Source organism: Scyliorhinus torazame, chromosome 5, assembly GCF_047496885.1.
Source record: "Scyliorhinus torazame isolate Kashiwa2021f chromosome 5, sScyTor2.1, whole genome shotgun sequence".
Taxonomy (NCBI): Eukaryota; Metazoa; Chordata; class Chondrichthyes; order Carcharhiniformes; family Scyliorhinidae; genus Scyliorhinus; species Scyliorhinus torazame.
In genome coordinates, this window is record NC_092711.1 from 4,586,077 (window position 1) to 4,605,211 (window position 19,135).

Below are 19,135 nucleotides of genomic sequence, written 5' to 3' on the forward strand. Positions count from 1 at the left end.
CCCCCCCTCACACACCCCAACCCCCCCTCACACACACCCCAAACCCCCCCTCACACACCCCCCAAACCCCCCTCACACACACCCCAAACCCCCTTCACACACACCCCAAACCCCCCCTCACGCACACCCCAAACCCCCCCCTCACACACACCCCAAACCCCCCTCACACACACCCCAAACCCACCCCTCACACCCCAAACCCCCCCTCACACACACACCCAAACCCCCCTCACACACACCCCAAACCCCCCCTCACACACACCCCAAACCCCCATCACACACACCCCAAACCCCCCTCACACACACCCCAAACCCCCCCCTCACACACACCCCAAACCCCCCTCACACACCCCAAACCTCCCTCACACACATTCCAAACCCCCCCCACACACACCCCAACCCCCCCTCACACACACCCCAACCCCCCCTCACACACACCCCAACTCCCCCTCACACACCCCAAACCCCCTCACACACACCCCAACCCCCCCTCACACACACCCCAAACCCCTCCTCACACACACACCAACCCCCCCTCACACACGCCCCAAACCTCCCCTCACACACACCCCAAACCCCCCCTCACACACACCCCAAACCCCCCCTCACACACACCCCAAACCCCCCTCACACACACCCCAAACCCCCCTCACACACACCCCAAACCCCCCTCACACACACCACAAACCCCCCCTCACACACACCCCAAACCCCCCCTCACACACAACCCAAACCCCCCCCTCACACACCCCAACCCCCCCTCACACACACACCAAACCCCCCCTCACACACCCCAAACCCCCTTGACACACACCCCAAACCCCCCCTCACACACACCCCAACCCTCCCCTCACACACACCCCAAACCCCCCCTCACACACACCCCAAACCCCCCACACACACCCCAAACCCCCCCTCACACACACCCCAAACCCCCCCTCACACACCCCAAACCCCCCACACACACCCCATACCCCCCTCACACACACCCCAAACTCCCCCCTCACACACCCCAAACCCCCCCTCACACACATCCCAAACCCCCCCCTCACACACACCCCAACCCCCCCCTCACTCAAACCCCAAACCCCCCCTCACACACACCCCAAACCCCCCCCCACACCCCAAACCCCCCCCTCACACATACCCCAACCCCCCCTCACACACACCCCAAAACCCCCTCACACACACCCCAAACCCCCCTCACACACACACCAAACCCCCCCTCACACACACCCCAAACCCCCCTCACACACGCCCCAAACCCCCCCCCCACACACACACCCCAAACCCCCCCTCACACCCCAAACCCCCCCTCACACACACCCCAAACCCCCCTCACACACACCCCAAACCCCCTCACACACACCCCAATCCCCCTCACACACACCCCAAACCCCCCCTCTCACACACCCCAAACCCCCCCTCACACACACCCCAAACCCCCCCTCCCCCCACCCCAAACCTCCCCCTCACACAGATCCCAAACCCCCCTCCCCCCCACCCCAGGACCCTCTCCTCCCCTCCCCACCCATCGCCGCCTGTACCTCAAACAGCGCCAGGTTGCGGTCGCAGTATTCGCCGGCCTCCAAGCCGCGACCGAAGAAGACACCGTGTCCTTGCTCGTGTCCATCTCCTGGAGAGGAAGGAGGAGAGAGGTCAGGTCAGGAGCCGCTTCCTTCCCGCGTGAACATTTACTGCGCCATCTCGCTCGCGGCGCTGGTGGGGGAGCTGCCATCTTGGGCCTGCGACAGCCCTGTGTGGTGCAGGGAAACCCACCACAGGGATCAGTGCTGGGACCTTTGCTCTTTGTAGTATATATAAATGATTTGGAGGAAAATGTAACTGGTCTGATTAGTAAGTTTGCAGACGACACAAAGGTTGGTGGAATTGCGGATAGCGATGAGGACTGTCTGAGGATACAGCAGGATTTAGATCGTCTGGAGACTTGGGCGGAGAGATGGCAGATGGAGTTTAACCTGGACAAATGTGAGGTAATGCATTTTGGAAGGTCTAATGCAGGTAGGGAATATACAGTGAATGGTAGAACCCTCAAGAGTATTGAAAGTCAAAGAGATCTAGGAGTACAGGTCCACAGGTCATTGAAAGGGGCAACACAGGTGGAGAAGGTAGTCAAGAAGGCATACGGCATGCTTGCCTTCATTGGCCGGGGCATTGAGTATAAGAATTGGCAAGTCATGTTGCAGCTGTATAGAACCTTAGTTAGGCCACACTTGGAGTATAGTGTTCAATTCTGGTCGCCACACTACCAGAAGGATGTGGAGGCTTTAGAGAGGGTGCAGAAGAGATTTACCAGAATGTTGCCTGGTATGGAGGGCATTAGCTATGAGGAGAGGTTGAATAAACTCGGTTTGTTCTCACTGGAATGAAGGAGGTTGAGGGGAGAACTGATAGAGGTCGACACAATTATGAGGGGCATAGACAGAGTGGATAGTCAGAGGCTTTTCCCCGGGGTAGAGGGGTCAATTACTAGGGGGCATAGGTTTAAGGTGAGGGGGCGAGGTTTAGAGGAGATGTACGAGGCAAGTTTTTTTACACAGAGGGTAGTGGGTGCCTGGAACTCGCTACCGGAGGAGGTGGTGGAAGCAGGAACGATAGGGACATTTAAGGGGCATCCTGTTCACTCCCACTGTACACAATCCCAATGGACCCAAACCCCTTCCCGTTCACTCCCACTGTACACAATCCCAATGGACCCAAACCCCTTCCCGTTCACTCCCACTGTACACAATCCCAATGGACCCAAACCCCTTCCTGTTCACTCCCACTGTGCACAATCCCAATGGACCCAAACCCCTTCCCGTTCACTCCCACTGTACACAATCCCAATGGACCCAAACCTCTTCCCGTTCACTCCCACGGTACACAAACCCAATGGACTCAAAACCCTTCCCGTTCATTCCCACTGTACACAATCCCAATGGACCCAAACCCCATCCCGTTCACTCCGACTGTACACAATCCAAATGGACCCAAACCCCTTCCCGTTCACTCCCACTGTGCACAATCCCAATGGACCCAAACCCCTTCCCGTTCACTCCCACTGTACACAATTCCAATGGACCCAAACCCCTTCCCATTCACTCCCACTGTACACAATCCCAATGTACCCAAACCCCTTCCCGTTCACTCCCACTGTTCACAATCCCAATGGACCCAAACACCTCCCGTTCACTCCCACTGTACACAATCCCAATGTACCCAAACCCCATCCCGTTCACTCCCACTGTACACAATCCCAATGGACACAAACCCCTTCCCTTCACTCCCACTGTACACAATCCCAATGGACCCAAACACCTTCCCGTTCACTCCCACTGTACACAATCCCAATGCACCCAAAGCCCATCCCGTTCACTCCCACTGTACACAATCCCAATGGACCCAAACCCCTTCCCGTTCACTCCCACTATACACAATCCCAATGGACCCAAACCCCTTCCCGTTCACTTCCACTGTACACAATCGCAATGGACCCAAACCCCTTCCCGTTCACTCCCACTGTGCACAATCCCAATGGACCCAAACCCCTTCCCGTTCATTCCCACTGTACACAATCCCAATGGACCCAAACCCCTTCCCGTTCACTCCCACTGAGCACAATCCCAATGGACCCAAACCCCTTCCCGTTCACTCCCACTGTACACAATTCCAATGGACCCAAACCCCTTCCCGTTCACTCCCACTGTACACAATCCCAATGGACCCAAACCCCTTCCCGTTCACTCCCACTGTGCACAATCCCAATGGACCCAAACCCCTTCCCGTTCACTCCCACTGTACACAATCCCAATGGACCCTAATCCCTTCCCATTCATTCCCACTGCACACAATCCCAATGGACCCAAACCCCTTCCCGTTCATTAACACTGAGCACAATCCCAATGGACCCAAACCCCTTCCCGTTCAATCCCACTGTACACAATTCCAATGGACCCAAACCCCTTCCCGTTCACTCCCACTGTACACAATCCCAATGGACCCAATCCCCATCCCGTTCACACCCACTGTACACAATCCCAATGGACCCACACCCCTTCCCGTTCACTCCCACTGTACACAATCCCAATGGACCCAAGCGCCTTCCCGTTCACTCCCACTGTACACAATCCCAATGGACCCAAACCCCTTCCCGTTCACTCCCACTCTACACAATCCCAAATGACCCTAAACCCTTTCCGTTCACTCCCACTGTACACAATCCCAATGGATCCAAACCCCTTCCCGTTCACACCCACTGTACACAATCCCAATGGACCCAAACCCTTTCCCGTTCACTCACACTCTGCACAATCCCAATGGACTCAAACCCTTTCCCGTTCACACCCACTGTACACAATCCCAATGTACCCAAACCCCTTCCCGTTCACTCCCACTGTACACAATCCCAATGGACCCAAACCCCTTCCCGTTCACACCCACTGTACACAATCCCAATGGACCCAAACCCCTTCCCGTTCACTCACACTGTACACAATCCATACGGACCCAAACCCCTTCCCGGCCACTCCCACTGTACACAATCCCAATGGACCCAAACCCCTTCCCGTTCACTCCCACTGTACACAATCCCAATGGACCCAAGGCCCTTCCCGTTCACTCCCACTGTACACAATCCCAATGGACCCAAACCCCTTCCCGTTCAAACCCACTGTGCACATTCCCAATGGACCCAAACCCCTTCCCGTTCACTCCCACTGTACGCAATCCCAATGGACACAAACCCCTTCCCGTTCACTCCCACTGTACACAATCCCAATGGACCCTAAACCCTTCCCTTTCACTCCCACTGTACACAATCCCAATGGATTCAAACACCTTCCCGTTCGCTCCCACTGTACATAATCCCAATGGACCCAAACCCCTTCCCGTTCACTCCCACTCTACACAATCCCAGTGGACCCAAACCCCTTCCTGTTCAATCCCGCTGTAGACAATCCCAATGGACCCAAACCCCTTCTCGTTCAGTCCCACTGTACACAATCCCAATGGACCCAAACCCCTTCCCGTTCACTCCCACTGTACACAATCCCAATGGTACCAAACCCCTTCCCGTTCACTCCCACTGTACACAATCGCAATGGACCCAAACCTCTTCCCGTTCACTCCCACTGTACACAATCCCAATGGACCCAAACCCCTTCCCGTTCACTCCCACTGTACACAATCCCAATGGACCCAAACCCCTTCCCGTTCACTCCCACTGTACACAATCCCAATGGACCCAAACCCCTTCCCGTTCACTCCTACTGTTCACAATCCCAATAGACCCAAACCCCTTCCCGTTCACTCCCACTGTACACAATCCCAATAAACTCAAAACCCTTCCCTCTCACTCCCACTGTACACAATCCCAATGGACCCAAACCCCTTCCTGTTCACTCACACTGTACACAATCCCAATAAACTCAAAACCCTTCCCTTTCACTCCCACTGTGCACAGTCCCAATGGACCCAAACCCCTTCCCGTTCACTCCCACTGTACACAATCCCAAAGGACCCAAACCCCTTCCCGTTCACTCCCACTGTACACAATCCCAATGGACCCTAAACCCTTCCCGTTCACTCCCACTGTACACAATCCCAATGGATTCAAACCCCTTCCCGTTCGATCCCACTGTACACAATCCCAATGGACCCAAACCCCTTCCCGTTCACTCCCACTGTACACAATCCCAATGGACCCAAACCCCTTCCTGTTCACTCCCGCTGTAGACAATCCCAATGGACCCAAACCCCTTCTCGTTCACTCCCACTTTACACAATCCCAACGGACCCAAACCCTTTCCGTTCACTCCCACTGTACACAATCCCAATGGACCCAAACCCCTTCCCGTTCACTCCCACTGTACACAATCCCAATGGACCCAAACCCCATCCCGTTCGCTCCCACTGTGCACAATCCCAATGGACCCAAACCCCTTCCCGTTCACTCCCACTGTACACAATCCCATTGGACCCTAAACCCTTCCCTTTCACTCCCACTGTACACAATCCCAATGGACCCAAACCCCTTCCCGTTCACTCCCACTGTACCCAATCCCAAATGACCCTAAACCCTTTCCGTTCACTCCCACTGTACACAATCCCAATGGACCCAAACCCCTTCCCGTTCACTCCCACTGTACACAATCCCAATAAACTCAAAACCCTTCCCTCTCACTCCCACTGTACACAATCCCAATGGACCCAAACACCTTCCTGTTCACTCACACTGTACACAATCCCAATAAACTCAAAACCCTTCCCTTTCACTCCCACTGTGCACATTCCCAATGGACCCAAACCCCTTCCCGTTCACTCCCACTGTACGCAATCCCAATGGACCCAAGCCCCTTCCCGTTCACACCAACTGTACACAATCCCAATGGACCCAAATCCCTTCCCGTTCACTCCCACTGTACGCAATCCCAATGGACACAAACCCCTTCCCGTTCACTCCCACTGTACACAATCCCAATGGACCCTAAACCCTTCCCTTTCACTCCCACTGTACACAATCCCAATGGATTCAAACACCTTCCCGTTCGCTCCCACTATACACAATCCCAATGGACCCAAACCCCTTCCCGTTCACTCCCACTCTACACAATCCCAGTGGACCCAAACCCCTTCACGTTCACTCCCACTGTACACAATCTCAATGGAACGAAACCCCTTCCCGTTCACTCCCACTGTACACAATCGCAATGGACCCAAACCTCTTCCCGTTCACTCCCACTGTACACAATCCCAATGGACCCAAACCCCTTCCCGTTCACTCCCACTGTACACAATCCCAATGGACCCAAACCCCTTCCCGTTCACTCCCACTGTACACAATCCCAATGGAGCCAAACCCCTTCCCGTTCACTCCTACTGTTCACAATCCCAATAGACCGAAACCCCTTCCCGTTCACTCCCACTGTACACAATCCCAATAAACTCAAAACCCTTCCCTCTCACTCCCACTGTACACAATCCCAATGGACCCAAACCCCTTCCCGTTCACTCCTACTGTTCACAATCCCAATAGACCCAAACCCCTTCCCGTTCACTCCCACTGTGCACAATCCCAATAAACTCAAAACCCTTCCCTCTCACTCCCACTGTACACAATCCCAATGGACCCAAACCCCTTCCTGTTCACTCACACTGTACACAATCCCAATAAACTCAAAACCCTTCCCTTTCACTCCCACTGTGCACAGTCCCAATGGACCCAAACCCCTTCCCGTTCACTCCCACTGTACACAATCCCAAAGGACCCAAACCCCTTCCCGTTCACTCCCACTGTACACAATCCCAATGGACCCTAAACCCTTCCCGTTCACTCCCACTGTCCACAATCCCAATGGATTCAATCCCCTTCCCGGTCGATCCCACTGTACACAATCCCAATGGACCCAAACCCCTTCCCGTTCACTCCCACTGTACACAATCCCAATGGACCCAAACCCCTTCCTGTTCACTCCCGCTGTAGACAATCCCAATGGACCCAAACCCCTTCTCGTTCACTCCCACTTTACACAATCCCAATGGACCCAAACCCTTTCCGTTCACTCCCACTGTACACAATCCCAATGGACCCAAACCCCTTCCCGTTCACTCCCACTGTACACAATCCCAATGGACCCAAACCCCATCCCGTTCACTCCCACTGTACACAATCCCAATGGACTCAAACCCCTTCCCGTTCACTCCCACTGTGCACATTCCCAATGGACCCTAATCCCTTCCCGTTTGCTCCCACTGTGCACAATCCCAATGGACCCAAACCCCTTCCCGTTCACTCCCACTGTACACAATCCCATTGGACGCTAAACCCTTCCCTTTCACTCCCACTGTACACAATCCCAATGGACCCAAACCCCTTCCCGTTCACTCCCACTGTACCCAATCCCAAATGACCCTAAACCCTTTCCGTTCACTCCCACTGTACACAATCCCAATGGACCCAAACCCCTTCCCGTTCACTCCCACTGTACACAATCCCAATGGACACAAACCCCTTCCCGTTCACTCCCACTGTACAGAATCCCAATGGACCCTAAACCCTTCCCTTTCACTCCCACTGTACACAATCCCAATGGATTCAAACACCTTCCCGTTCACTCCCACTGTACACAATCCCAATGGACCCAAACCCCTTCCCGTTCACTCCCACTGTACACAATCCCAATGGACCCAAACCCCTTCCCGTTCACTCCTACTCTTCACAATCCCAATAGACCCAAACCCCTTCCCGTTCACTCCCACTGTACACAATCCCAATAAACTCAAAACCCTTCCCTCTCACTCCCACTGTACACAATCCCAATGGACCCAAACCCCTTCCTGTTCACTCACACTGTACACAATCCCAATAAACTCAAAACCCTTCCCTTTCACTCCCACTGTGCACAGTCCCAATGGACCCAAACCCCTTCCCGTTCACTCCCACTGTACACAATCCCAAAGGACCCAAACCCCTTCCCGTTCACTCCCACTGTACACAATCCCAATGGACCCTAAACCCTTCCCGTTCACTCCCACTGTCCACAATCCCAATGGATTCAAACCCCTTCCCGTTCGATCCCACTGTACACAATCCCAATGGACCCAAACCCCTTCCCGTTCACTCCCACTGTACACAATCCCAATGGACCCAAACCCCTTCCTGTTCACTCCCGCTGTAGACAATCCCAATGGACCCAAACCCCTTCTCGTTCACTCCCACTTTACACAATCCCAATGGACCCAAACCCTTTCCGTTCACTCCCACTGTACACAATCCCAATGGACCCAAACCCCTTCCCGTTCACTCCCACTGTACACAATCCCAATGGACCCAAACCCCATCCCGTTCACTCCCACTGTACACAATCCCAATGGACTCAAACCCCTTCCCGTTCACTCCCACTGTGCACATTCCCAATGGACCCTAATCCCTTCCCGTTCGCTCCCACTGTGCACAATCCCAATGGACCCAAACCCCTTCCCGTTCACTCCCACTGTACACAATCCCATTGGACCCTAAACCCTTCCCTTTCACTCCCACTGTACACAATCCCAATGGACCCAAACCCCTTCCCGTTCACTCCCACTGTACCCAATCCCAAATGACCCTAAACCCTTTCCGTTCACTCCCACTGTACACAATCCCAATGGACCCAAACCCCTTCCCGTTCACTCCCACTGTACACAATCCCAATGGACACAAACCCCTTCCCGTTCACTCCCACTGTACACAATCCCAATGGACCCAAACCCCTTCCCGTTCACTCCCACTGTACACAATCCCAATGGACCCAAACCCCATCCCGTTCACTCCCACTGTACACAATCCCAATGGACTCAAACCCCTTCCCGTTCACACCCACTGTACACAGTCCCGATGGACCCAAACCCCTTCCCGTTCACTCCCACTGTACTCAATCCCAATGGAACCAAACCCCTTCCCGTTCACTCCCACTGTGCACAATCCCAATGGACCCAAACCCCTTCCCGTTCACTCCCACGGTACTCAATCCCAATGGAACCAAACCCCTTCCCATTCACTCCCACTGTACACAATCCCAATGGACCCAAATCCCTTCCCGTTCACTCCCACTGTACTCAATCCCAATGGAACCAAACCCCTTCCCGTTCACCCCCACTGTACGCAATCCCAATGGACCCAAACCCCTTCTGGTTCACTCCCACTGTACACAATCCCAATGGACCCAAACCCCTTCCCGTTACACTCACACTGTACACAATCCCAATGGACTCAAACCCCTTCCCTTTCACTCCCACTGTACACAATCCCAATGGACCCAAACCCCTTCCCGTTCACTCCCGCTGTACACAATCCCAAATGACCCTAAACCCTTTCCGTTCACTCCCACTGTACACAATCCCGATGGACGCAAACCCCTTCCCGTTCACACCCACTGAACAGAATCCCAATGGACCCAAACCCCTTCCCGTTCACACCCACTGGACACAATCCCAATGGACCCACACCCCTTCCCGTTGACTCCCACTGTACACAGTCCCAATGGACCCAAACCCCTTCCCGTTCACACCCACTGAACAGAATCCCAATGGACCCAAACCCCTTCCCGTTCACTCCCACTGTACACAATCCCAATGGAGCCAAACCCCTTCCCGTTGACTCCCACTGTACACAATGCCAATGGACCCAATCCCCTTCCCGTTCACTCCCAGTCTACACAATCCCAATGGACCCAGACCCCTTCCCGGTCACTCCCACTGTACACAATCCCAATGGAGCCAAACCCCTTCCCGTTCACTCCCACTGTACACAATCCCAATGGAGCCAAGCCCCTTCCCGTTCACTCCCAGTGTACACAATCCCAATGGACCCAAACCCCTTGCCGATCACTCCCAGTATACACAATCCCAATGGACACAAATACCTTCCCGATCACTCCCACTGTGTCCAATCCCAATGTACCCAAACCCCTTCCCGTTCACTCCCACTGTACACAATCCAAATGGACCCAAACCCCTTCCCGTTCACACCCGCTGTACACCATCCCAATGGACCCAAACCGCTTCCCGTTCACTCCCACTGTACACAATCCCAATGGACACAAACCCCTTCCCGTTCACTCCCACTGTGCACAATCCATACGGACCCAAACCCCTTCCCGGCCACTCCCACTGTACACAATCCCAATGGACCCAAACCCCTTCCCGTTCACTCCAGCTGTGCACAATCCCAATGGACCCAAACCCCTTCCCGTTCACTCCCACTGTGCACAATCCCAATGGACCCAAACCCCTTCCTGTTCACTCCCACTGTACACAATCCCAATGGACCCAAACCCCTTCCGGTTCACTCCCACTTTGCACAAACCCAATGGACCCAAAACCCTTCCCGTTGACTCCCTGTACACAATCCCAATGGACCCAAACCCCTACCCGTTCACTCCCACTGTACACAATCCCAATGGACCCAAACCCCTTCCCGGCCACTCCCACTGTACACAATCCCAATGGAGTGAAACGCCTTCCCGTTCACTCCCACTCTACACAATCCCAATGGACCCAAACCCCTTCCCGTTCACTCCCACTGTACACAATCCCAATGGACCCAAACCCCTTCCCGTTCACTCCCACTGTGACAAATCCATACGGACCCAAACCCCTTCCCAGCCACTCCCACTGTACACAATCCCAATGGAGTGAAACGCCTTCCCGTTCACTCCCACTCTACACAATCCCAATGGACCCAAGGCCCTTCCCGTTCACTCCCACTGTACGCAATCCCAATGGAACCAAGCCCCTTCCCGTTCACACCCACTGTACACAATCCCAATGGACCCAAATCCCTTCCCGTTCACTCCCACTGTACGCAATCCCAATGGACACAAACCCCTTCCCGTTCACTCCCACTGTACACAATCCCAATGGACCCTAAACCCTTCCCTTTCACTCCCACTGTACACAATCCCAATGGATTCAAACACCTTCCCGTTCGCTCCCACTGTACACAATCCCAATGGACCCAAACCCCTTCCCGTTCACCATCACTCTACACAATCCCAATGGACCCAAACCCCTTCCTGTTCAATCCCGCTGTAGACAATCCCAATGGACCCAAACCCCTTCTCGTTCAGTCCCACTGTACACAATCCCAATGGACCCAAACCCCTTCCCGTTCACTCCCACTGTACACAATCCCAATGGAACCAAACCCCTTCCCGTTCACTCCCACTGTACACAATCGCAATGGACCCAAACCTCTTCCCGTTCACTCCCACTGTACACAATCCCAATGGACCCAAACCCCTTCCCGTTCACTCCCACTGTACACAATCCCAATGGACCCAAACCCCTTCCTGTTCACTCCCACTTTGCACAAACCCAATGGACCCAAAACCCTTCCCGTTCACTCCCTGTACACAATCCCAATGGACCCAAATCCCTTCCCGTTCACTCCCACTGAGCACAATCCCAATGGACCCAAACCCCTTCCCGTTCACTCCCACTGTACACAATTCCAATGGACCCAAACCCCTTCCCGTTCACTCCCACTGTACACAATCCCAATGGACCCAATCCCCATCCCGTTCACACCCACTGTACACAATCCCAATGGACCCACACCCCTTCCCGTTCACTCCCACTGTACACAATCCCAATGGACCCAAGCCCCTTCCCGTTCACTCCCACTGTACACAATCCCAATGGACCCAAACCCCTTCCCGTTCACTCCCACTGTACACAATCCCAATGGACCCAAACCCTTCCTGTTCACTCCCACTGTACACAATCCCAAATGACCCTAAACCCTTTCCGTTCACTACCACTGTACACAATCCCAATGGACCCAAACGCCTTCCCGTTCACTCCCACTGTACACAATCCCAATGGACCCAAACCCCTTCCCGTTCACTCCCACTGTACACAATCCCAATGGACCCAAACCCCTTCCTGTTCACTCCAACTGTACACAATCCCAATGGACACAAACCCCTTCCCGTTCACTCCCACTGTACGCAATCCCAATGGACCCAACCCCCTTCCCGGTCACTCCCACTGTACACAATCCCAATGGACACAAACCCCTTCCCGTTCACTCCAACTGTACACAATCCCAATGGACCCAAACCCCTTCCTGTTCACTCCCACTGTACACAATCCCAATGGACCCAAACCCCTTCCCGTTCACTCCCACTGTACACAATCCCAATTGACCCAAACCCCTTCCCGGTCACTCCCACTGTACACAATCCCAATGGACCCAAACCCCTTCCCGTTCACTCCCACTGTACACAATCCCAATGGACCCAAACCCCTTCCCGTTCACTCCCACTGTACACAATCCCAATGTACCCAAACCCCTTCCCCTTCACTCCCACTGTACACAATCCCAATGGACTCAAACCCCTTCCCGTTCACTCCCACTGTACACAATCCCAATGGACCCAAACCCCTTCCCGTTCACTCCCACTGTACACAATCCCAATGTACCCAAACCCCTTCCCGTTCACTCCCACTGTACACAATCCCAATGGACCCAAACCCCTTCCCGGTCACTCCCACTGTACACAATCCCAATGGACCCAAACCCCTTCCCGTTCACTCCCACTGTACACAATCCCAATGGTGCCAAACCCCTTCCCGTTGACTCCCACTGTACACAATGCCAATGGACCCAATCCCCTTCCCGTTCACTCCCAGTCTACACAATCCCAATGGACCCAGACCCCTTCCCGGTCACTCCCACTGTACACAATCCCAATGGAGCCAAACCCCTTCCCGTTCACTCCCACTGTATACAATCCCAATGGACCCAAGCCCCTTCCCGTTCACTCCCAGTGTACACAATCCCAATGGACCCAAACCCCTTGCCGATCACTCCCAGTATACACAATCCCAAAGGACACAAATACCTTCCCGATCACTCCCACTGTGTCCAATCCCAATGTACCCAAACCCCTTCCCGTTCACTCCCACTGTACACAATCCCAATGGACCCAAACCCCTTCCCGTTCACACCCGCTGTACACCATCCCAATGGACCCAAACAGCTTCCCGTTCACTCACACTGTACACAATCCCAATGGACCCAAACCCCTTCCCGTTCACTCCCACTGTACACAATCCCAATGGACACAAACCCCTTCCCGTTCACTCCCACTGTGCACAATCCATACGGACCCAAACCCCTTCCCGGCCACTCCCACTGTACACAATCCCAATGGACCCAAACCCCTTCCCGTTCACTCCAGCTGTGCACAGTCCCAATGGACCCAAACCCCTTCCCGTTCACTCCCACTGTACACAATCCCAATGGACCCAAACCCCTTCCCGTTCACAGCAGCTGTACACAATCCCAATGGACCCAAACCCCTTCCCGTTCACTCCCACTGTACACAATCCCAATGGACCCAAACCCCTACCCGTTCATTCCCACTGTACACAACCCCAATGGACCCTAATCCCTTCCCGTTCACTCCCACTGTACACAATCCCAATGGACCCTAATCCCTTCCCGTTCACTCCCACTGTACACAATCCCAATGGACCCAATCCCCATCCCGTTCACACCCAATGTACACAATCCCAATGGACCCAAACCCCTTCCCGTTCACTCCCACTGTACACAATCCCAATGGACTCAAACCCCTTCCCATTCACACCCACTGTACACAATCCCAATGGACCCAAACCCTTTCCCGTTCACTCCCACTCTACACAATCCCAATGGACTCAAACCCTTTCCCGTTCACACCCACTGTACACAATCCCAATGTACCCAAACCCCTTCCCGTTCACTCCCACTGTACACAATCCCAATGGACCAAACCCCTTCCCGTTCACACCCACTGTACACAATCCCAATGGACCCAAACCCCTTCCCGTTCACTCACACTGTACACAATCCCAATGGACCCAAACCCCTTCCCGTTCACTCCCACTGTACACAATCCCAATGGACACAAACCCCTTCCCGTTCACTCCCACTGTGCACAATCCATACGGACCCAAACCCCTTCCCGGCCACTCCCACTGTACACAATCACAATGGAGTGAAACGCCTTCCCGTTCACTCCCACTCTACACAATCCCAATGGACCCAAGGCCCTTCCCGTTCACTCCCACTGTACACAATCCCAATGGACCCAAACCCCTTCCCGTTCAAACCCACTGTACGCAATCCCAATGGAACCAAGCCCCTTCCCGTTCACACCCACTGTACACAATCCCAATGGACCCAAATCCCTTCCCGTTCACTCCCACTGTACGCAATCCCAATGGACACAAACCCCTTCCCGTTCACTCCCACTGTACACAATCCCAATGGACCCTAAACCCTTCCCTTTCACTCCCACTGTACACAATCCCAATGGATTCAAACACCTTCCCGTTCGCTCCCACTGTACACAATCCCAATGGACCCAAACCCCTTCCCGTTCACTCCCACTCTACACAATCCCAATGGACCCAAACCCCTTCCTGTTCAATCCCGCTGTAGACAATCCCAATGGACCCAAACCCCTTCTCGTTCAGTCGCACTGTACACAATCCCAATGGACCCAAACCCCTTCCCGTTCAGTCCCACTGTACACAATCCCAATGGAACCAAACCCCTTCCCGTTCACTCCCACTGTAAACAATCGCAATGGACCCAAACCTCTTCCCGTTCACTCCCACTGTACACAATCCCAATGGACCCAAACCCCTTCCCGTTCACTCCCACTGTACACAATCCCAATGGACCCAAACCCCTTCCCGTTCACTCCCACTGTACACAATCCCAATGGACCCAAACCCCTTCCTGTTCACTCCCACTTTGCACAAACCCAATGGACCCAAAACCCTTCCCGTTCACTCCCTGTACACAATCCCAATGGACCCAAATCCCTTCCCGTTCACTCCCACTGAGCACAATCCCAATGGACCCAAACCCCTTCCCGTTCACTCCCACTGTACACAATTCCAATGGACCCAAACCCCTTCCCGTTCACTCCCACTGTACACAATCCCAATGGACCCAATCCCCATCCCGTTCACACCCACTGTACACAATCCCAATGGACCCACACCCCTTCCCGTTCACTCCCACTGTACACAATCCCAATGGACCCAAGCCCCTTCCCGTTCACTCCCACTGTACACAATCCCAATGGACCCAAACCGCTTCCCGTTCACTCACACTGTACACAATCCCAATGGACACAAACCCCTTCCCGTTCACTCCCACTCTACACAATCCCAAATGACCCTAAACCCTTTCCGTTCACTCCCACTGTACACAATCCCAATGGACCCAAACCCCTTCCCGTTCACTCCCACTGTGCACAATCCCAATGGACCCAAACCCCTTCCCGTTCACTCCCACTGTACACAATCCCAATGGACCCAAACCCCTTCCTGTTCACTCCCACTTTGCACAAACCCAATGGACCCAAAACCCTTCCCGTTCACTCCCTGTACACAATCCAAATGGACCCAAACCCCTTCCCGTTCACACCAGCTGTACACAATCCCAATGGACCCAAACCCCTTCCCGTTCACTCCCACTGTACACAATCCCAATGGACCCAAACCCCTACCCGTTCACACCCACTGTACACAACCCCAATGGACCCTAATCCCTTCCCGTTCACTCCCACTGTACACAATCCCAATGGACCCTAATCCCTTCCCGTTCACTCCCACTGTACACAATCCCATTGGACCCAATCCCCATCCCGTTCACACCCAATGTACACAACCCAATGGACCCAAACCCCTTCCCGTTCACTCCCACTGTACACAATCCCAATGGACTCAAACCCCTTCCCATTCACACCCACTGTACACAATCCCAATGCACCCAAACCCTTTCCCGTTCACTCCCACTCTACACAATCCCAATGGACCCAAGGCCCTTCCCGTTCAAACCCACTGTGCATATTCCCAATGGACCCAAACCCCTTCCCGTTCACTCCCACTGTACGCAATCCCAATGGAACCAAGCCCCTTCCCGTTCACACCCACTGTACACAATCCCAATGGACCCAAATCCCTTCCCGTTCACTCCCACTGTACGCAATCCCAATGGACACAAACCCCTTCCCGTTCACTCCCACTGTACACAATCCCAATGGACCCAAACCCCCTTCCCGTTCACTCCCACTGTACACAATCCCAATGGACCCAAACCCCTTCCCGTTCACTCTCACTGTACACAATCCCAATGGACCCAAACCCCTTCCCGTTCACTCCCACTGTACACAATCCCAATGGACCCAAACCCCTTCCCGTTCACTCTCACTGTACACAATCCCAATGGACACAAACCCCTTCCCGTTCACTCCCACTGTACACAATCCCAATGGACCCAAACCCCCTTCCCGTTCACTCCCACTGTACACAATCCCAATGGACCCAAACCCCTTCCCGTTCACTCCCACTGTACACAATCCCAATGGACCCAAACCCCTTCCCGTTCACTCCCACTGTACACAATCCCAATGGACCCTAAACCCTTCCCTTTCACTCCCACTGTACACAATCCCAATGGATTCAAACACCTTCCCGTTCGCTCCCACTGTACACAATCCCAATGGACCCAAACCCCTTCCCGTTCACTCCCACTCTACACAATCCCAATGGACCCAAACCCCTTCCTGTTCAATCCCGCTGTAGACAATCCCAATGGACCCAAACCCCTTCTCGTTCAGTCCCACTGTACACAATCCCAATGGACCCAAACCCCTTCCCGTTCACTCCCACTGTACACAATCCCAATGGAACCTAACCCCTTCCCGTTCACTCCCACTGTACACAATCGCAATGGACCCAAACCCCTTCCCGTTCACTCACACTGTACACAATCCCAATGGACCCAAACCCCTTCCCGTTCACTCCCACTGTACACAATCCCAATGGACCCAAACCCCTTCCCGTTCACGCCCACTGGACACAATCCCAATGGACCCAAACCCCTTCCTGTTCACTCCCACTTTGCACAAACCCAATGGACCCAAAACCCTTCCCGTTCACTCCCTGTACACAATCCCAATGGACCAAAATCCCTTCCCGTTCACTCCCACTGAGCACAATCCCAATGGACCCAAACCCCTTCCCGTTCACTCCCACTGCGCACAATCCCAATGTACCCAAACCCCTTCCCGTTCACTCCCACTGTACACAATTCCAATGGACCCAAACCCCTTCCCGTTCACTCCCACTGTACACAATCCCAATGGACCCAATCCCCATCCCGTTCACACCCACTGTACACAATCCCAATGGACCCACACCCCTTCCCGTTCACTCCCACTGTACACAATCCCAATGGACCCAAGCCCCTTCCCGTTCACTCCCACTCTACACAATCCCAATGGACCCAAACCCCTTCCCGTTCACTCACACTGTACACAATCCCAATGGACACAAACCCCTTCCCGTTCACTCCCACTCTACACAATCCCAAATGACCCTAAACCCTTTCCGTTCACTCCCACTGTACACAATCCCAATGGACCCAAACCCCTTCCCGTTCACTCCCACTGTACACAATCCCAATGGACCCAAACCCTTCCTGTTCACTCCCACTGTACACAATCCCAAATGACCCTAAACCCTTTCCGTTCACTCCCACTGTACACAATCCCAATGGACCCAAACGCCTTCCCGTTCAATCCCACTGTACACAATCCCAATGGACCCAAACCCCTTCCCGTTCACTCCCACTGTACACAATCCCAATGGACCCAAACCCCTTCCCGTTCACTCCAACTGTACACAATCCCAATGGACACAAACCCCTTCCCGTTCACTCCCACTGTACGCAATCCCAATGGACCCAACCCCCTTCCCGGTCACTCCCACTGTACACAATCCCAATGGACACAAACCCCTTCCCGTTCACTCCAACTGTACACAATCCCAATGGACCCAAACCCCTTCCTGTTCACTCCCACTGTACACAATCCCAATGGACCCAAACCCCTTCCCGTTCACTCCCACTGGACACAATCCCAATGGACCCAAACCCTTTCCCGTTCACTCCAACTGTACACAATCCCAATGGAACCAAACCCCTTCCCGTTCACTCCCACTGTACACAATCCCAATGTACCCAAACCCCTTCCCCTTCACTCCCACTGTACACAATCCCAATGGACTCAAACCCCATCCCGTTCACTCCCACTGTACACAATCCCAATGGACCCAAACCCCTTCCCGTTCACTCCCACTGTACACAATCCCAATGAACCCAAACCCCTTCCCGTTCACTCCCACTGTACACAATCCCAATGGACCCAAACCCCTTCCCGGTCACTCCCACTGTACACAATCCCAATGGACCCAAACCCCTTCCCGTTCACTCCAGCTGTGCACAATCCCAATGGACCCAAACCCCTTCCCGTTCACTCCCACTGTACACAATCCCAATGGACCCAAACCCCTTCCCGTTCACTCCCACTGTACACAATCCCAATGGACCCAAACCCCTTCCTGTTCACTCCCACTTTGCACAAACCCAATGGACCCAAAACCCTTCCCGTTCACTCCCACTGTACACAATCCCAATGGACCCAAACCCCCTCCCGTTCACTTTCACTGTACACAATCCCAATGGACCCAAACCCCTTCCCGTTCACACCAGCTGTACACAATCCCAATGGACCCAAACCCCTTC

The 19,135-nt window shown here is 54.0% G+C and overlaps 1 protein-coding gene and 1 long non-coding RNA gene across 2 annotated transcripts in view; both read right to left on the bottom strand.

Annotated features, from left to right (window-relative positions):
* The window catches only part of LOC140418149 (uncharacterized), a 1,069,702-nt gene that overhangs the window by 898,187 nt on the left and 152,380 nt on the right, over nt 1–19,135 (bottom strand). The gene's annotated exons all lie outside the window — the stretch shown is intronic.
* Nucleotides 1–19,135, bottom strand: part of LOC140421342 (solute carrier family 12 member 6) — a 200,983-nt gene that overhangs the window by 37,430 nt on the left and 144,418 nt on the right. The window contains exon 3 of the mRNA XM_072506014.1: nt 1,548–1,636. Within this exon, the coding sequence (XP_072362115.1) occupies nt 1,548–1,636 (89 nt within the window). The remainder of the gene's footprint in view (nt 1–1,547; nt 1,637–19,135) is intronic.